The 21,266-nt window shown below is 47.1% G+C and overlaps 1 protein-coding gene across 4 annotated transcripts in view; it reads right to left on the bottom strand.

Moving 5' to 3' along the window:
* The window catches only part of MTR (5-methyltetrahydrofolate-homocysteine methyltransferase), an 86,878-nt gene that overhangs the window by 31,866 nt on the left and 33,746 nt on the right, over positions 1 to 21,266 (bottom strand). For all 4 annotated transcript variants that reach the window (XM_016163416.2, XM_016163417.2, XM_016163418.2 and 1 more), the window contains 7 exons: positions 14,250 to 14,429; positions 12,464 to 12,580; positions 12,055 to 12,195; positions 5,586 to 5,675; positions 4,463 to 4,615; positions 2,543 to 2,650; positions 1,747 to 1,847 (listed from right to left, as the gene is read on the bottom strand). In XM_016163416.2, coding sequence (XP_016018902.2) covers positions 1,747 to 1,847; positions 2,543 to 2,650; positions 4,463 to 4,615; positions 5,586 to 5,675; positions 12,055 to 12,195; positions 12,464 to 12,580; positions 14,250 to 14,429 — 890 coding nt within the window. The remainder of the gene's footprint in view (positions 1 to 1,746; positions 1,848 to 2,542; positions 2,651 to 4,462; positions 4,616 to 5,585; positions 5,676 to 12,054; positions 12,196 to 12,463; positions 12,581 to 14,249; positions 14,430 to 21,266) is intronic.

Here is a 21,266-nt window from a genome sequence, read left to right as displayed (position 1 = left end):
AGCTGACACCACGAAATCAAACTTACCAGTGCCAAGAGTCCATGTGTGATGAGACACAAGACCCCAAGTTTGCACATCCACTTATGTTTTTGTAAAAGATGTTTCTCCAGTGAGGCTTACGAGCAAGGATAAGCAGCCGTTGCGCGCACGGGACGGGAAGCCCCGGGCTGGCGCGCGGGCTTTCGCCGCTGCCGACTCAGCTCCAGCAGCACCCTGAGAATGCCATGGCTGTCCTCAGCCTCCTCAGACACTGTCAGAAAAACATTCCTGACAGTGTTCTCTCAGCTATTTATTCATTTTTCAAAATAAAAACAATAAACACATGACAATGATATCTCGAGAACATTTAGGAAGTTTACCTCCGAGTCACTCTTTTCAACAATTCTTGTCCCATTATCACAGTTGAATGTGCACCTGACTATTTATCCTGATAAACAGGAAAGAGCTCGAACAGAGACAGGTCCACTCAGTCATTCTGGTGTCTCTAGCACAATGCACATTACGTAGCAGATGATCCATAAACATTCATTTTTATGAGCTGAACTGAATTGTAACTAATAGTGATAAAGAAAGCAAACGGAGACCAACAGCATCAGGTTTGAAAAGGTGATACACGGGCAGAAATGTCTCGCAGGTTTTAGGAAGCAAACGCTTTATCCAAAAACTTATTCTATAGGTAAAAATCTCATTACAGCAACCTCTACTGTATCTCTATTATGTTTACCTTTTTTAAAAATAATAAGTACATTCCAAGAACAAGAGTCCTCATCTCCAGGACCAGGAGAGAACACTGTCTTTCGACGGTAAGGAAACAGACAAAGAGAAGCGAAGGCAGTCGGGGGGAAGGTGCCATCTTGGCACAGCGCGCCCGGCCCAGCCTTCCGGAGTCGCGCCCCGGGGTGCTTAACCACCCTGAATGCAGAGCCAGATGCACATGTGGGGAGCAGAGAGGGCGCTGAAAGGGTAACCGTTACGTGACAGCAGAGAACTCCGCGGGGGCACAGCCAGGGCTACAGCAAGTCTCTCCTCTCTGCAGAGGAAACTGCACGTTGGAAAGAAGTCTGTGACTTAAAAGGGCATTGGGTTGGACACGAACCAGAGAAGGCATTAGTTACGTTAGGCTTTTGATCATAATGAATATGTTGAAATTGGAGCAAAATATACATTTACTAAAGGTCATCAGCTCTCACAAGGAAATTGTGCTGAGTATTTATTCACTTTAATGAGATACATCAGAAAGGGATTTTACTTGTACACAACATCCCAAAATCTAGCTCCATCATTAGCAAGAGGCATGCATGGTCCTGTTCTAAGCAAAGAGAATTACACGGTCTCATAAAACTGCATTTAGCCAGAGTCTTAGAAGATCTTGGCTCTGAAATATGGCTGTTTAGAGGAAAAGGAATATGGTACAAGCCACTGGCCACGGGGAGGAGCCCAGCGTTCTGGTCAGAGTTGCTGGTCTGAGGTCAATTTTCTGGAAGGGTCTTAGTTGTTTGGATCCCGCTTGAATCGTTTTTACTATTCTTTTTGTCCTTACTGGACATACAACGGACTAAATAATTACTAACTTACATGATTTGAAAAGGTGTGTTCAATGCAAAAAATTCAAAAACATGGTAAGAAAGGAAATTTAAAATAGCCTCTAATCTCCACTGCCATGGCCTACCTCTGCCACCCAGTAAACCACCCTGGTAACGCCTTTATTTTAAATCAGAAAGCGGTGAGAGCGTGGGCCTGACTCACCGGAAGTTGTTGCAGCCGAGGACAACCCCAACGATGTTCTTGCCTATGTCATGCACGTCGCCCTTGACGGTGGCCAGCACGATGGTGCCTTGGTATGGGTCCTGCGGAGTAAGCCGGGCCGCTAAGCACCACTGTGGTCATTTGGGAGCGGATCACCTAGTTCTCTAGAGCCAGGCCAGTGTCGCCACAGAAAGCAATGTAATAGAACTAAGACAACCTCAAAGAGAGCCCCAGAGCCCAAGTCGTGCACTCCGCCAAGCAGGATGCTGTAGGCCCAAGTGGTTCAAAGGTGGCCCGCCCGAACAGTCGGCTCAGGGAGCTTCAACCTGGACTGTGGTGGGTTCCAGCACCTCGGAGCAACGCAGGCTCAATCATAAACCAGCTCCACGCTGAAGGCCGCAGCAGAAACCCCAACTGCCTGAGGGGTTACGGTGCAGGCCCAACACAGAGGGGCATTCGCTCGTCTTATTTCCTCAACACCGCTGTTCTAAGGCACCCTCGGCACCCCCTCCCTGAGGAGACGCGGGGAGGGCATGCGAGGCAAGAGGGATATTTATAAAGACTATGTCTGAGCCATTCCAACTCAGACCAATTTGAGAGTTTGAATTAAAAATGTCATAAATCCACATTCAAAGGAAAACGCCAGGGTATTCTGATACCTGGCAAAAGAGTTAGATCATTTCTCGCTTTTACCTTTAACGGCAAACACGGCCAAGTCCCTCAGCCCCCACCTCACCCACGTAAGTCTTCAAGGCCAGCTCTGCGCAGGGCCCACGAGCCTGTACCAATGACTTGCCTCCTCTTCTACTGTGCCGGTAAGCACTTTGGCTTCTTCTCTTTCCTTTTCCATAAAGGGAATAAGGTGACCAACAGCCTTCTTCATGACCCGAGCTGACTTTATGACCTGGGAAGAACACACAGAGTCAGACATCTTGACCAAACCACCTAAATATTTGCTAACAGCTGCTTGCAAAATTTCGGCACAAATTAAGAATGCATGCTTTGACTGGGGTTGGCCACACTGCAGTCCACTTCTGACAGGGCAGGGTAAGGAGTGAGCTCCAGTGGACGAGGCACAGCAGGAAAGCAAGGCTAGAAATCAAATGGTACAACTTCTGTCCTCTGAACTTCTGCACTTTCTCTTTTCTCTGCCTAGAAGGCCCCCCATCACTCCTCCACCATGAGCCCCTTCTCAGCCTTCTCCTCAATGCCCGGCATTGAAATTCACTTAGAGTTAAGGTCTATGCTTAAGCAAGAACAGAACCTTTTAGGAAATCTACTAACGATGCTGAAATTCATGGGTTACTTGCACAGTGTCAAAGTTTCTCCCCACAAGTAAATTTACAGTGGAGAAACCTAGCAGACGTCATTAACCAAGCGATCCAAGTTCATAGCACCAGTAAAGAGACAGGGTGACATCATGGGCCTCCTGACATATCCCACTGAGAAGGGCACAGCATCGCTGTTACTCTTGCCAAACATGAGAAAACATCAGACAACCCAAAGAGGCGGTCTCCATGATGACTGCGCTGGACTCGTCGAAAGTCAAGGCCTAAGAGGAATGGTTAGAAAAGGCAGCATAAAAGCAAAGTGGGATCCTAGGACAAAAGAAAACAGGGGTGACAGCACCCGTGAGATCAGAACAAGGTCTCTCCCCGGGGTGAGCTCCCCGGCTCTGAGGCCGGCGCTGCAGTCAGGCAGGACCGTTACCATGTGGGGTGGGGAGAAGCTGGGCGCGGAACACGGGCACAAACGCGCACACACACACACGCGCATGTACACGCGCGCACACACACGTACATGCGCACACGCACGCACATGCACACGCACGCACATGCACACGCACACACATGCACACGCGCACACACATGTACACGCACACACACACATGCACACGCACACACACACACACACGCACACACTTTAAATTACATCTGCGACCCGCCTGTAAGTCTAAAGTTAACTCAAAAGTGAAAAGTTAATAAAAGGAGCCATCAGGAAAACCAAAGACGGAGGACGCGTCACAGACTGGAGGAGACCGCGCAGGCAGGACATGCTCCTCGTCCCGAGCGAGCGTGAGACGGTGAAGGCGCCACGTTAAACTGATCAAACCAGGTCACGAAAGGGAATGTACAAGTAACAATTAAATATAGAATAACTAAAAAAAAAAAAAAAATCAGGGCCTTTTCCTTTTTTGTAGGCCTCACAGCCCCGAACCCAGAGGGCTCAGCGAGTACGTTAACTGATTGGGACAGATTCTGCTGCTGTAAATCAAAATGAGAGTTCTGGTTTTACTCAAAACATATCATTTAATGCATATCACTATTTAAGATGGTAATGATTTTTTCAAAATATGCATCCTAAAAGGTGAATATTGGCTGGTCAAATCAAGCATTACTAACATTAACTTTACATTAACCTTGGGTTGTATTTCAGTTTGGAAGGAAGCAGACAGCTGCTGGGGATGAGAGGTAGCCCCGATCAGGACGTGAAGATTAGGGGCGAAGAACTTCCAGGTGACCTCGAACTCCCACATCACCCTCAAGATGGCTTTTTCTGGACATCACTCTTAAAACAGAGAAAGCACGACCAGGTCTCAATGCCCCTGAGCTCTTGTCCAAATTAAAACCTGAGAAATATACCCAAACTTACTATTTATTAAAAGACAAAAAATTTTTCTTTCACTTGTGAAAATTCCTCCCAATCTTTTGCCAACCTGAGGTAGAAACATTTTTCCAGCTCCAAAAAGATCACCAACAACTTTCATGCCGTTCATCAGGGGCCCTTCGATTATGTTCAGAGGTCGGGGGTACTTTTCCTGGTTTAACCTGGCTTCTTCAGTATCCTCAATAATATATTTTTCAATGCCCTACAAAAAAAATTGGGGGAAAAAATCACATAAAACATTGGCTTAAGTCCAAATGGCTAACAAAAACGAATCACAGAAATGCTTAAGAGTGCAGGTTTTAGAATCAGACTGCATGGGTTTGAATCCTGCCTCCGATCACCAATTCTGGGAATTCGTTAAGCCTCAGCAGCCTGAATCACCACATCACGCAGTACCTGCCTCATGACTGATTATGTTCAGGGTTAAGTGCGACACCTGCATAAAGCGCTAAGGGGCTCATGGACACTAAGTACTCAGCACAGTGAGCCATGAGTGACAGAGGAAGTACTGATAAGTAAAGTTAAATTGATAATAAAACAGACTTTTTAGCCTAGTGGTTTCACAGACTGAACATTAATAAATGTCTCCTGTGAAACCAGCACGTCTTCCTCTTCCCGCTGCGGTGTCGGGGGCTGGGAGGGAAGACCACGGGTGGGGCCCACAGGCGGGTTCAAAGCCACGGAGCCTCCGCTTTCAGGGATCAAGCCCTGCCCTCCAGAGGCCCCAGTTCAAGGGTCCCTGGATGTGGCAGACTCATTCCGCAGCCTGCACTACATGAATCTCAGGAAGTTGTAAGTTAAATTCTCAAGCCAAAAACAAAAGAACTCTGAAATTCTCCATCAGCAACTTAGCAAAGAAGAGCACTTCTCGGGCGCGGCACTGCTGACATTCAGGGCTTAACAACTCTGTCATGTGGGCCTGTCCTGTGTGCCACAGGATGCTGAGCAGCATCTCTGGCCCCTGGATCTGGTACACCTCCCAGCCCCAGAAGTGACAACCAAAATGTCTCTGGACATGGCCAAGGGTGCCTGAGGTGGGGTGGGGAGGAGAAGGGTTGGTCTGGGGGGTCCCCTTTGCCAGCTGCTGCTAACGGCACCACTGCAGCAACATCAGACAGCTGGAGGGGCCTCGGCCCCCGAGTCCCCGCTCCCGCAGGGCCCGCGCAGCTGACCTTCACGAGGGCGTACTCCAGGCGCTCTTCGATCGGCCCATTCCTCCACTCGTCAGTCTGCACGGCCTTCTTCCCGCCTTCGACATGAGTCTGAATGGAAAGCAGGACGGAGAAACAGATATGACAGCTCCTTACCGAACTATTTGGCAGCAAAAAAAAGATGCCTTATTCTTGTTTTATATTTCCAGCCCCTAGAACAGCATCTAGCCCAAATTAGTATCTCAATAAATGTGTGAAAGATAAATCTTTTAGGATTTGAATTTTTAGTAGTGGGACAGAGTGAGGCTCCATGTTTTCTTTCCTAAGAGTTACATTAGGACAAAAGATCCCCGGGACAGTCAGAGAAGCTCTGTGCATATCCGATGAGCTTTTAAAGCTCTTCGCGAGGACCATCACTACCCACAAACAAGTGGGGAGGTGCTGCGATGAAGCTGAGTCACACATCGCTCTGGTGGCCACTGCGAGGAACAAGACATGGCCCCCGCTGCCTAGGACCTCGCTGTATCATAAGGAGGGGGAAGGTCAGCTGGGAGAGGAAGCAGGTGCCCAGGGCTGCAGGAGCAGATGGCACAGGAGACCAAGGGTTTGGGGCGAGGAGTGATCACCACAGACAGGCTTCAAAAAAGCTGAGATTCAGCAAAGGGACAAAGTGCGACGATCGCAGTACAGAGCTGAACGGTAGTATCACTGTATCTGTTTCCTCCGTCTCACTGGCGGAACCAGGTGCTCGAACCAGAATTCTAAGTATTATTCTTATAATGACTGTTTGAACTCTATATCTAGTAAATTGCTCACCTCCATTTTGATTGGTTCATTTTCTGAAGAACTGTTTGTCCATTTATGACGTGTTTTTTTGTTGCTATTTCCTCATTTTGGCTGCCTGTCTTTGTTTCTATGCATTAGGTAGATTTGCTATGTCTCCCAGTCTTCGCAGGGTGGCCTTATGTGGCAGGTGTCCTGTGGGGCCCAGTGGCACAGTCTCCTCTGGTCACCTGAGCCGGATACTCCAGGAGTGTCCCTCACGTGGGTTGTGTGCGCCCTCCTGTTGTAGTTGAGCCTTGCTTGCTGTGGGCACGTCAGGGGTGTGGTTGTCGCTCAGGCTGAGCAGCTGTGAGGACTGGCTGTGACCACAGCGAAAGGGCTGCTGTGCGGGGCGACCTCAGGGCACGGGATTTGCCCCGCGGGTGCTGGCGCCTACGGAGACCCTCTTCTGGACGTGCCGCTGGTGGGCACTACAGGCTCTGATCTGAAGCCGGCCACCAGGTGTGCTGGTTATGGGGACCCTGGAAGGGACTCCTGCGCAGGCCAAGGTCAGCGGCTGTCTGTGGCTGGTCCAGGCCAAGTATCATCCTTGAACGCCCACTTGCTCCTCACATTCACTCAGTCACCAAGCCCTAATGATTACACCTCCGCGGTATGTCTCTCCACCCATTTTCCACTTTCACAGTCCGAGCCACTAACTGGTCTCTGCAGCCCAGAACCCCGCAGGCCTCCCCGCGCGTTCTGCACGGTGGTCAGAGGCACCTGCCAACACGCACATTGGTCGAACCCCCGTGGGAAGCAACTTGGCGGAAGCTCCCTGCTGCTCTCAGGGTGAAGTGCGACTCCCTTCTGTGCCACCCGCTGTCCCGACGTGGCTCCCTCCGTAGCGTCCTCTTCCGCTGTCCACTGACGCTGCCCCGATCCGGCCTCCCCCATAGTGTCCTCTTCCGCTGTCCGCTGACGCTGCCCCGATCCCGCTCCCTCCGTAGCGTCCTCTTCCGCTGTCCGCTGACGCTGCCCCGATGTGGCTCCCTCCGTAGTGTCCTCTTCCGCTGTCCCCTACAAGCTCAGCCACTCTCATCATTCCGGTTCCTTACATCTCTTCACCTCTGGGCCTTCACATTCACCTGACACACAATGCCAGGCCCCAGCCAGACGCACGTGTGCGCCCCCTGGCGGGGACCGCCAGCACCGCCCTCCCACGCCAAGCCTCTGCCTGGCTAACTTCAGGTCTCGCCCAACCTCCTCCACCTCTGGGCTCCGTGTTCCTCCTGAGCATCGCACAGTGTCCTGTCCATCCCCCATCATGGCACTTACAACTGCATTACAACTGCTTGGGGACATTTCTTCAGGGCTCACGACACTGTGGGCTCTGCGGGAAACATCCCTCTGACTAGCGAGGTCCTCTAAGTTCAGTAAAGCGCAAGCGCAAAATGAGTCAGTGACGACCAGCTGAGAGATCCGATGCTGAACAAAACCGGGTTTTCCTGGAGCAATGTTTCTGCAGAACATTTGAGCACCAGGAATCCAGGCTACGAAGTCTGAACTGAACCCTCCGGGCGCCTGCGGGGTTGGGGGCAGGAGGACAGCACTAGTCAAAGCTCGGAAGCTGCGGAAGCTGCACCGTTACATTCGAAGCAGCGTTTTTAAAGAGAACCCCAGCAGGGGGGAATGTTTTGCAGCCCACGATTCAGGCCTGGGCTACAGTGGTGGTAACGGGAAGGGGAAAAGGACTCACAGGAAGGCATAGGTAACAACGTGCAGGAAGAGAAGGAAGGACTGGGGAGAGCGCCAGGCTTCGGGGTGGGGGCGGTGGCTGAGACAACGACGCTGACAAGCCTGAGGCCTTGGCCAGGAGAAGGAATTATCTGCGACATTATTCACAACAGCCAGGACACGTCCATCAACGGATGACTACATAAAGAAGATGTTATTCATATACATAATGAAACATTAGCCAGAAAGAAAGGAACCCTGACATTTGTGACAACATGGATGGACCTCAAGGGCATTATGCTGAGTGAAGTCAAACAGAGAAAGACAATTACTGTGCGATCTCACTTATATGTGGAATCTAAAAAAAATAATGAATTCATAGACAGAGATCAGATCACTGGTCTCCAGAGGTGCAGGTGGGAGGTAGGTAAACGGGGCAAGGGGGTCAAAAGGTACAAACTTCTGGTTATAAAATAAGTAAGTCCTAGGAGTGTCACGTATAGCAGAGCAACTATGATTAATAATACTGTGCTGCACGGCTGAAAGTGGCTAAGAGCTTAGACCTTACAGGATCTCGGCATAAGAACAACAAATCTGTAACTACGTGTGGAGATGGATTTAACTAGACTTACTGTGGCGATCATTTCACAATATGTACAAATATCAAACCACTATGTTGTACACCTGATATTACATATTATATCTCAATTAAAAAAGTAAAAATCACAAAAAAAATCCACCAAAATGGATAGGTTATACCCTTTGCCCTTTACTAAAGGGGAACAAAATCATGAAACTAGAGCCGTGTGGCACTGTAAAAGGCAAGGGAGGGAGGAAAAGAAAGGCCTTCTAAAGCACACATTCGCATCACCTGACACATGTAAACACCACTTGTTCCATCAGGCACATGATCAGGCAATTCCTGTCTGTGGGGTGCAGTCCAACGTGTAAAAACAGGGCAGAGTGTTCCAAACACTCTTGGGAAAAGGACCTGGTGTGTTCACAGAAAACCAGTGTCCAGCACATACAGTGTGGGGAGGGTCGATACATGTGTGCATATGAGCAGTGACGAACGGAGACGCAGTGAAGGCCAGTGAAGATCCCAGTAACGAGCTGGGACTGCGGTGAGTGGACACGATGCCACCGGATGGACATGCTTCAGCAGCCCCACGCTCCCAATGCCACGACACCACTTAAAAGCAGCTATTTCACAAGAACAGCGTGGCACGTGGAGCCCGTCTTGCTTCTCAACTAGTCATCCAGCGGGACGTCGCCATGACTGGAATACGAGCCGCCAGTGTCCAACGCTGAGTCAGGCCAGATGCACTGGAAGCTTGTTGCACAGATACCACCGAGCACACCAACCAATCAGCTGCCACGGTGTCTGAACCCACTGAGCAGACCGACCAATCAGCTGCCACGGTGTCTGAAACCACCGAGCAGACCGACCAATCAGCCGTCACGGTGCCTGGCTGCTCCTTGTACCCGTATCTGCTCCTCTCACGTAGCTTCTGCTTCTCAGCGACTTCACGACGATTGTGCTGTTTCCGATATAGAACTGGACCAGCATCAAGGGGGGCAAACCGCTTGAGAGGGAGCCAGACAGGAACGGAAGCTCCAGTGGCAACGAGAAGGACCATGGCCAGATCAAGGAACGGGTGACCTTTGTCCAGAAAAGTATCAAGAATATTCTCCCGACCCATCGTATGGAGAGCGGATATGGTTCCCGTCCACGCCCAAAGGGGCCTTGACCTCCATTTAGGGCACTGCTTAATAAAAAACTCCATGTGAATTATATGGTGTCATGACAACTTAAACACCAAAGTAATCTCCTTGCCACAGGTCAGTCTGTACCCCCAAAAAAGTACAAAAATATACTGTTCAATAAACTCACTATTCCCCAGGACTGCACCCTTTTCACTATGTATCAGTCAGAAGCTTGGGTGCAGACGTCATCATTTAATAACAAAGAGACTCATTCTTTCATGAAGAAAAAGAAATTCCTCAGCCCCTATTTGCCTCGTAAGAGTCCTGCTTTTCATGCTCCATTTGCACTCGGCGTATCCTGGGAATTATTAAAGTATACCTGTGTTGTTATTAATTCCCTTAGTGGTAACAGAGTCACCTTGAAGGTAGACCGTTAGCCTACTTGACAGAGGGTCCCATGGCTTGTAATAAGTCCTGTGGTTACAGTAAGAGGAAGGCAATTTCTTATTGGAGAGATTGTTAAGCTCTTGCAATCGCTGTTAAGAGTTCCCTTGATCATACTATGCCCCGGGGGCAAAACCTCCTGGCAGCTCAGCACCATGCACAGAAACAAAAACTTATAAACCAACGCTAAAAGTGAACACAAACTGACAGGATGACCGATGCAAACTACGAAGCCAACAAATCCCAAAACAAGAAGTCTTACAAATAAGGAGCCCTATCTTCCCTAAGTGGGAGTGCCGTCTCATGGGGACGGGGGAGGAAAGGTTGAAACAGCACACTCATCTCATGGCTTAAGAACATTCTAGTATAACTTCATGATTATGGGAGCTGTGATGCCCTTTTGGCCTCAACAGAATCCCATTAGTCAGTTACTAATCCAGGGTCCCCCACTAGGTGGAAGATGGGCCCAGAAGAAAACTGGATCGTGCTTCCCACCCCCGTCTTAATGCTCAAAGACTATTACAGAGCTAAGCGCTTTGTCCACCTGAGCAGAAGCAGTCATGGAGCCGGGAAAAGAACGTGGGGACTGCTTCTTACGTGGTAAGCTAGAAAGCAGAACCGGATGGCATCTGCAGCGACTGTGACTTGAGACAATGGGTCCTGGGCCCACATGAGAAATGAGAACTGTTTTTAAGGAGCTGAGAGGAGGGTCATGTTCTCACGCAGTCTGAGGTCCAATCAGCTCTGCAGTTTCGGAAACCTCAACCTCGCCACCCATCGGGCTGGCAAGTCAAGATCCTATCCTCCTTCTAGAACAGTTTAGTGCTCTCCAGTGGGAAAGGAAAAGCAGCAGTTCCGACAGAGTCGAATTCAGATTTCAACATGGAAACCCTGCAAAGGCGCCACCCGCGCAAGTGCTCCGCTGCCTCCTTTCATGAGAACTGTGCCCTCCTGTGCCATCGCCTTCTGAAACGAATTAAGTGAGTTTTTCCAGATAAAGATCTCACTTTCCTTAAACTGAATTCTAGGAAGCTGCACCCATGACAGACATTTAAGGTACCCGGGGCTGAGAACATAACAAGTGAGAACAAACTGATTTTTGGATTAACTATATTTATTCTCACTTCTATAGAGCCACTGTGTGGAGACTTCACACTCTGAGCCGCAGAACCTTGCGCAGATGGAGCAGGCCCTAGTCAGATACACAGGTAAACAACGTAAACACAGCAGTGGGGACCAAGCAATAACCCAAGAAGGCCCAAAATAAAGTGTGAGATGCAAAAATGGAATGTCTTAATAAAATGGAAACATGTTCCCAGTATACTGCTGAACAGGTTATCAAAACAGCATCTTGAGTATAATTCTATTTTCATAAAAGAGTGAGTGTGTGTGTGTGTGTGTGTGTGTGTGTATACAACTATGAGTACATATTCATTCCAGAAAAAAATTTTTTAAATCATGATAAAGTTCTAATAAAATCTCAATAGTGGTTGATTTGGGGTAGTAGAATTATAAGTGATTTTTACTTTCTTCTTTTGTTTATCTGTATTTCACAAATTTTCTAAAATTAGTATGTGTTACTTTGGTATGAGAAAAATCAATTTTACATTTTAAAATAAATTGAAATATAACTTCAAAATACAGAAGTGGCCCAAATATGGCCTGTTTTGCCTTCCCTGCCTGCACTAAAACATCACTTATATAACTTTCTGTAGCAATCTTCAATGACCCAAAGACATGATTATATATTTGCTTCTATTCTGCAATGAAGGTCTAATAACCGTGCATGAGTGATAAATCAAAGACAGGAAAGCCACGCATCAGAACACTTGCTCTCTACCTGGGCATAGTGCAGGAGCTTCTCGGTGGCCTCAGGGTCTTTATTCCAGATGAGATCTTCACAGAGGTGGAGGAGGTCCTTATGGATAGTGTCATATACGGGGAGGTTGCCAGCATTCACGATCCCCATGTCCATCCCAAACTGAGGGAGAGACAAAGAAAGATGAGACTCCCCAGTGACACTCTAGACCACGTCTGCAAATTTCTTCTGTCAAGGGCCGGAAGGACACAGTCAGGCCATCGTCTGTCGCAGCTACTCGGCTCTGCCACTGCAGCATCAACGCACCACGGACAACACGCACATGAGCGGTCGCGGCTCTGCTCCAAAACGACTATCCACGGAAATCGGCAGCGGGCTAGAGCGGGTCTGCAGGTTTGCTGGTTTCACGGGAACAGGTGTCTGACCGTACCTGGATTGCATGGTAGAGGAAGACCCCGTGCATTGCTTCTCGAATGGCATCCATTCCTCGGAAGGAGAAGGACAAGTTGGAAAGACCACCACTTATTCTGGCTCCAGGCAATGTTTCCTGGCAAAAATTAAAGAAGTGAAATGATTATCCTATTTTGCCAAATACAGTAATCACATCCCTTAAGCTTTATATATGAGTGGAAAGTAAAAAAAAAAAAGATCAAGTTCAAGGTTCCCACCACATCTTATGACAATATCCAGCATCAGAACAGCAACTCCTACTCAAGTGCGAACTGGCTCAAGCAGAGGGCGACGGCCTCCTCTACCAAGCAACTGCCAGGACCCAGCAGTCCGCTTCCAGGCACGTGTCACAGAGACGCTCGTTTACGTGAGCCCAAGATACACACGCGGGAACGCTCACGGCAGCAGTGCTGGCCGTGTCCAGAAACGGGAACAAGCCCAACGTCTACCAACAGAACAGTCGACTGTGGAATAGTTACGCAACCGAATGGCACACAGTAACAAAAATGAGCAACCTACAGCTACGACACCGATGAATCTTGAAAACAAAGTTGGGTAAAAGGCTTAAGAATCTTAGATTCCATTTCTAGTAAGCTCAGAAACAGGCGAAACTAAATTATACTGTTTACACAGTCAAGTCTGTTACACAGTGATAATTATGTTCTAAAAAGTAACCACAAATGCCGAATCAAGGAACACTGAAAACCACTGTTTCTGGGAAAATATAGGTTTCAACTCCTGTGAGCCTCTGGTCACAAAACTGTCATCAACTGATCAATGTACGTAACCTTATTTTATGTGTGTTTCCATTTAAAGACATCTGTTTAATGGATATGGTTGACTCACTAACCTGACCTCACAGCCGGCAGCACCACAACTCAGGTCTAAACAACGCTCCCTAACACACACATCCTCTGCACACACACCACGGCCTCCTTGCTCTGAGGAGCACCAGCCTGCACTTCAGGGGCCTCTTAGAGAAAGCAATCATGGAGAAAAAAGTGCAAAAAAAAAAAAAAAAAAAAAAAAAGCATGAAAAGAGAAATTGGGGGGATCGTTTTATGAACTATATAGATGTCCAACCAATGTACTGTATACTTGAGACTGATTAAAATTAATAATTAAAAAAAAAAAAAGCATCGCACTAAACACACCACGGCAAGGACATTTGTCTAGAGAACGAGCGCTGAAGCGAGGAGCAGTGCGTGTCCTCGACTTCAGTTGGGAACATGTGGGTCGAGTCACCCCAACTGTCCATGTCCAACTGCACATGGTGTGTCCGAGAAGGACTGAGAGTGACCACCAGCACTGATTTGGGGTCACAGATGAACTTCAGCAATGTGTGAATTTGCACATACAGAATCCATAGATAATTCAGATTAATCGTGCACGTGTAAGTGATAAAGGTATAAAGAAAAGCAACAGAACTCAGGATGAAGGTGTAATCAGAAAGGGAGAGACACAGGGCACAGGCCACATTCTATTCAGGACCTAAGTGAGAGCTAATATTTGCTTCATAATCAATTTTTAAATATATTTTTCATATATTCTTGAGTGTGTGTGTTATACCTTACAGTTTAAAATGACATATAAAAGAAAAACAATAAAGGGCCCTAAATTTCAGAAAACCAATTTACTACCTAAGAACAAAAATGTCAACATTCCCAGCCAACAAATAAATATACATGTCGCTGAAACTGGCCACTGGAGCCATGTGGTAAGTTCAAGCGATGTCCTGGGTAGAAGAGAGAAAACACCAGACTTACTTTAATGAGCTTTGTTGCATGGATAAAATTAACGGCGTACAAGTTGTGTTCCTCCATCCCCGTACCAATGGTGAGGATGTTAGGGTCAAAGATGATGTCGTTTGGATTAAAGTCCAGTTTCTTCAGGAGCAGGTGGTAGGCCCGGGTGCACACTCTGACTTTGACGTCAGTTTCTGTCGCCTGGAAAAAGGAGCAAAAGATAATAATTTGAAATAGAAAAATAAAGTGTTATCCATGAAAACAGAAGCACATCTCACTTGTCGAAAGCACCTAAGCACCACTGCTTGGGGCTCATGAAGATCCAAAAGCCAAGCAGCTTCTAAACGTTTGATTTGTCTCAGAGCAGGAGCTGCCTTATAGTCCCTTTGTGTTTTCACAAGACTTCTATAAAAATCAAGTCTTACATGCAAATAAATGGTATATTAGTGAATCAGCTTCTAAAAAATACCCACGCGTGGTAAGGATTCAAACACCGCGAAAGAACGAATGCAAACGGCCCCCTGCCCCGCCCTGCCCGCGGCGCCTTCACGCACCCCGCGGCACCACTGCCCGAGCCCCTGGCTCTTCCTGCGGGGCCGAGCCACGCCACTCCACGCCGCGCGGAGGATGTGCGCACGCTCCCCGCCTCCGGCCCCACCCACCGCAGCGGCCGGGTCACCCGAGCCTGAAGTCAGGCACGTGTTACACTAGCATCGCTCCTCAAATAGTGACTCCAGAAAGGAGAGCACCGACTCCAGCGAGCCTCCAATCCCCAGCCGCTCTCATCACCCCCGAAACCTCCCGTTTCACTGCGTATCACTGTCCCCGCATGTACTCCACTCTCGGACACTGCTCCTTTCACGTTCCTGGATTAATGACAGAGAAAGAAAGAAATGGAGAAAAACAGACAGGAAGAGGCGCCAAGTACCCGCCCCCTCGGCTTGGAGTCTTGAGACCAAGAGCAGCTTATAGTCCTCACGTCCCCACCTCTGAAGGGAATCTGAAGACTGTTTCCTACACGCAAAGAATATAAATGTGATTGATCCATCTGATAAGGAAAGGTCCAAGCGCAGGAACACGTGGCCACTACATCGTAGCCAGGGAGCGGTGACGTCTCTGGAGCCACTACAAAGGAGGCCCCTGAAATGCAGAAACATGTCGGATTTCTAAAAAGCTCAGAGGGTCAGGGGAGGAAACCAGAGAATTGAGTCCTCAGCTTGCGTCAATTACCTTCCACAGGATAAAAATAAAGGGAAAACTAAGAACTACTGACTTCAGTTCCCTAGGGCTATTTATAATATTGTGGTGAGCATCTGACTGAAAAACACAACATCTTTCGGCGAAAAACACTATCAATTTATCTAAATTCAATGAAAAGGCTGCTTATGAGATAAAAATCTTAAAACTCACTACTGAAGAAAAATATATTTGAGAGGAAAAATACAACATCGAAACAACACAAAATACCTAGTAATGGTCTGAAGAGCTTCTACTTAAGGAAAACTGTAAAACCTGATGGTTTAGTAATCAGAAAGGCACAACTGGCTCCTGAAGGACGAATCCGAACAGTGCCAAGATGCCAACTCTTCATTATTTTCTAGCTTACGATTAATTAAATTTTAATCAATATCCCAATGGGGCCCTATTTCTTCATAAATTGGAAAATTACTTTCACATAATTTTAACATAGGTAAACGTATTAAATGTAATGGATGCGTTCATAGGATAACACTGATTATTCTTTTATACAATTTACGCATGTACAAACACAAAATAATATAGTCTATTCTGCTATTATGTGACAATTATATTTCTAGGAAACCTTATTAAAAATTGTCATACAAAATAATCATTTCAATTAGTAAAGAAGAACTAACCCGAGAGAGTAGCGATGATGTTATTCTTCCCACAGAAATTTCAATAATAAAGGTGTTCTGTGTTTTGTTAAAAGTAAGTTGATCAAACTACTAACCACAAACAAAAAACATAGAAATAATTCCGATGTGAAGTGCTGAGGCCAGCACCTCTGTCGTTTCTGGCCTTGACCGTGCAGTTTTGTGTGGAACATGGATCACAGACATAAACCGGAGACAGCAGCCAGATGCTGAAGCAAGGGCAGGCGCGACTTCCTCTGCTCGGTTTAGTCCCAACAGTGGTTTTCGTTTCAGAGAACTGCTTTCTCCTTGTCACGAGTGGTGTCATCCAAGCAAACCAAATCTTGATTCTTAACCGGTTCGTGCTCCCAACAGCCCCGGGAGAGCTCAGCTGACAGAAGACATGCCTTTATACCAAAACACCTCTATTGTTGGTTTCTGTACTGTGCAAGTGTATGAATTTTTTGCTTTGCTCTTTATAAGTTTTAATACACAATCGTACATTGCGCATGTCTATAATCATGAAGAAAAAATACTTTCAATTAGTAAAAGCAGTTTTCAAAAAGGTATCTTTAATTCCACTGCCTTACACTGACATTTCTTTTCCTTTACAGCATTTTCCTCCACTTCTCTCAAATGTAGTTTTTACGCAGTCAAGTCCACAGTGTCTATATGATTTTTGGTTTTATATTTTTTTATTTGTATTTGTAAGTACTGTCATGCTGCTCCATAATTTCATAATTAATATTTAAATAACCTGGGTAATATTCCAACAGACCGATGTAACCTAAGTAATCAATTTCTCTTCAGACAAGCATTAAAGTTATCTTTGAAAAAGCTGGTGGAAAATCTTTGCATATATAGTATTCTTATGCTGTGAATCCTTTTATTGGGATAATTTCCCAGAAATGAGATCATTAGTTCAAAGAGTATGAACATTTTTATCTCCTGACAGATATTACCGCGTCTTTCAGAAGTACTATCCCCTTTAGGCTTTCTGTTGATGACCCCCCCACATCCCCCCAACCCCTGCCAGCACAGACCGGATCATTTTAAGTTTACTTTTCCCAAGTCAGGAAGGGAAACATTACCTTAACATTGCTCTAATTTGCATTTCTTTCATAACCAGCAAGGTGAAATCTTTTCCCTGCATTTTTATTTGCTCCATATTCACCTCAAAACGGGCGAAGCTTGTTCTCGGTGCTGAGACAAGCCTGGGGCTAACCCAGCCCGTGGAAGCCTGGAAGCCACCACGCGCCAGTCTGCTAACCAGGCTCCCTCTTATCCTAGGCATGTGACCTTCGCTCACAGTAAAATAAGGGGACAGCTACCCCCGGTGGCTGTCACAAGGACTAAATGAGATAAACTGCTGGTGGTTTTCAACTAGATTCTACATGAGAATCACCTCTAAGCCTTTAAAATCACAGAAGCCAGGTCTCGCCCCAGACCAAAGGGGTCAGAAACTCAAGGACTGATGCCCAGGGGTGCGCGTGTTTGTTAAAGCGCAGGCAGTGTCCACCCTCCCCTGTGGGAGAGCTTCTGCTTTACACTCAGGTGACACACGGCAGAGCTGCAAGGCACACAACAGTCCACTCTATTCAGAGCCCACCTTGCTCCCGACGTGACTGAAACACACGCAGCGAGACCCCCAGCGGCCCCTGCCCGGCGCCTGCGACCTGCGCACTGACGTCCTGCCTTCTCTCCCGCGTGGTCAGCCAACTGCCCCCCCCACCCCAACTGCCAGCCCCCAAGTCCCAAGGGCGCAGGCCTGGCAAATGCCCCTTCTCCCAATGCACCAAATCCCTCCTCTTTACCAGATCATTCCCATCAGCTCACAAAGCCACACTGTCACCTCATCTGCATGTGCGCGTGCACACACACGCACGCATACACACACACATGCGCGCGCGCACACCCATCTCTGGTTTCCACCCTATTTCTCTGTTCCCCTTCACAGCAAAACTCAAAAAAGTCGTTTACACCTGCTGCCTCCAATTTTCCTATCCTCTCCTGAACCCACTCCAACGTCGCTTTCATCTCCTTGGAAATGGGGCTGCAAGTGCACACACCAGCCCGTCGCTAAGTCCAGGGTAAAGTCTTGGTCTCATCTACTTGCTCCGCCCGCGGTTCTCTCAAACGGCCTGTCGAGCCCTTGAAGCCTGTTCTTGGACTTCCACACCAAGCGACCATCCCCACCGGTCCCTCTCCTACACGCGCTGCTCCTCCCCACCCCTCTCACAGGGTCTCCTTGTATCCCCAACCATGGAGCACTGAGCTTCCAGGGCCTCTTCGCTGCAGCCACCCCTTTGCTGAGCTCAGTCACCCCAACTGCGTGCCGATCACGCCCAGCAAGGAAACCCTATCTTCACGCCAGACTTTGCCTGAGAAACCCTGGCTCGTCTACGCGACCGCACAGGCCACGTGCCACGGTAAACACAGGCTGGCCAAACTCAAACTTCTCCTCGCCTGCCCAGTCAGCTTCTCTCGGTCTTCCATCCTTTCAACAGTCCTGGCCAAAAAGCCCTGGAGCTGTCCCTGAGTCCTCTTTCTCTCATGACCCACGACCAATGGTGAAGGTGAAATCACTGGCTCTACCTTAAAAATACATCTAGAAACACACGAGCATAGCAAATGCCAGAATTGGAAAATAGGAGAGAAAAGGTAAAAAATGTAGCCAAAACATCCATTATCTGTACACTACCCATGAAAAGAGGTTGAAATGATTCAAGGAAATGTCCTACACCTGCGGCCATAAGTCTCCCAGCTGAGCTCCCAACTTAACAGAAGCCTCGTCATCCTGAGATTTCTGAGCGCCGTGAACACAGACGATCCAAGGAGCATCCAGAAAACAGGCAAAAAACGAGGTTTCCTGAAAAGAACCAAGGGTTAGCACAGCACCGCCTCCCTACTGTTACCAGTGGAAACCAGATCCACACTTTTGACACAGAGAACATAATTACAAGCTTGTAGGCCTACACCCATACGATTGTCAATTAAGTATAAAAGAAAGCCATTTTCAGACGTGTAAGACTTCAAAAATATTTACTGCCGTGTTTTATTTCACAAGCAGCTACAGTAGATGCACTCCACCAAACGAGAGACTAAACCAAGAATGAGAAAATTGCAAGATCTAGAAACCTCAGAGAGAGGCAAGAGGAATGAAGCCCCAGGATGAAGGTGAGGGACATTTCACAGTGACAGCTGTGTAGCCAGCCTACAGAGCAACCTTTCTAGCTTGTGTCAGAAGACCTGGGGAGAGATCCTTCGAGACATTAAAAGCAGCGCGGCATAGGGAGTGCAGGCAGCATTAATATACTGGCTAGGCGGAAACCCAGAGGAGAGAAGGAGCAATTGGGGGGATCGTTTTATAAACTATAAAAATGTCAAACCAATGTCCGATATACTTGAAACTAATTAAAGTAAATACATTTATTTTAAAAAAGAAATTAAAACGAGTCTACTGAATGTGTTTGGATACATTAGATACTGGAAAATAACACAACTAGAAGACATTTTAAAGATAAAAATATATAAGAAACAAAGCAAACAAAAAACTGTTAAATTCACAGGAAACGAGGTGCAGGAAAGAGAGAGAAACCACTGCACACTACCACGTACGCCTCAGCTTTTACACCGCGCAACAACACGAGCACCAAAGTCGCTTGAATGACATGAAAGATGGGGAAATACAAGTGAAGGCGCGTGGAGCCGGGGCGGAGGCTGGGAAAAGGCCAGATCCTTAACCACTGCAGGAACCTGAAGGTACGAGGTAAAGGCTGCAGGAGCCACCTAGCAAAGCTGAAAGCGGTTGCGTCCAGGAATGTGAAGGGCTGGGGGCTTCCGTTTTCACAAAAAGCTTTATAGAACTTCGTCTCTTTAACTATCTGCAAGTGCATCTTTGGTAAAAAATATAATCTATGTCAAAAGGTTCAGCAGACTGAACCGGGAGTGGAAGATGGCTAGACACTTCCTTTTGGGACCGCTTAACAACACGTGTCAACTGTTAACTGCACCCCGTGACCCAGCAATCCCATATCTATGAACCGACTGAGAAAATCACTGTGCAAGGAGGAAACGGACGCATGAATAAGGAGATTCACTGGCCACCATTCGTTCTACGGAAAAATTAGAACAACTGTAATTTCATTCAATAATAGGCAAAGTAAAACCTAGACATGCTGGAATATAAGGCAATCATAAAAGATGTAGTTAAGCTCCATGGGGTAAACCTGTATCTACTAAGACGCGAAGGTGCCAGCCTGCCGTGGAACGGGGAAGCTACAGGGTGGCAGGTGCAGCCTCATTTATGCAAAATTTTCAATTTGCTAGAACCTCTTCTGCTCTCTCCCTAAATGCCACATGGCTTTCTCGTTTTGTTCAGGTTTTCGAAATGTCCTCCTCAGAAGTGCTTTACAAGACCACCACTTCTAAAACAGCCACTGTCGCCAGACAGCCTCCCCCGGGATCTTGACCAGCCCTTCAGCGCAGACCTTGATCGATGACACCAGATCTGCCAGGCTCGGATCCTGGCATTTGCCACCAGTGTGACGACAGTGAGTCGTGTAATGTCCCTGTGCTTTGGCTCCTCACGTGGAATACACATACACATACCTCACATAACATTTTGGGAGGAAAACTGATTTCACATGTGTAGCGTGCCTGATTAGTAAAAGTAAAGATTCAATATATGTTCATTATCAAAATTACTTTTGCACTCTTCTGAATGATTTGAATTTTTCTCAAGATGAAAATACATCTTTAATAACTACATATGGCACCAGGTGCTTACTAGACTTATTGGGCTGTTCGCTTCATAAGGTATACAAACGTCTAATCACCATGCTGTACACCTGAAACTAATATATTATATATGTCAATGGTAATTGAAAAATTTTTTGAATTTTTAAATACAAAAAATCTTTTGTAGAAAAATAACATTTTTGTTAAAAACTATTTCATTTTAAAAATACAAAAAACAGAGAGGAGGAAAAAGGATGCATCATAAACAGGAAGCCTTCGTGTCCCCAGCGGAGACTGTCCCCACCCTCCAGTTAGCAACCACCAAATTCTTTCCCTTGCTTAGACGGACACCCATAGAAACTCTCTTTTCACTGAATACAACTAAGACCCTGTCGCTTGTTTTTTTCACTTTCAATCGACTACA

The sequence above is a fragment of the Rousettus aegyptiacus genome, unplaced genomic scaffold (genome assembly GCF_014176215.1).
Source record: "Rousettus aegyptiacus isolate mRouAeg1 unplaced genomic scaffold, mRouAeg1.p scaffold_m13_p_18, whole genome shotgun sequence".
NCBI classification, from domain to species: Eukaryota; Metazoa; Chordata; class Mammalia; order Chiroptera; family Pteropodidae; genus Rousettus; species Rousettus aegyptiacus.
Note: the sequence above shows the minus strand (reverse complement) of the source record. Positions and strands in the feature narration are given on the sequence as shown.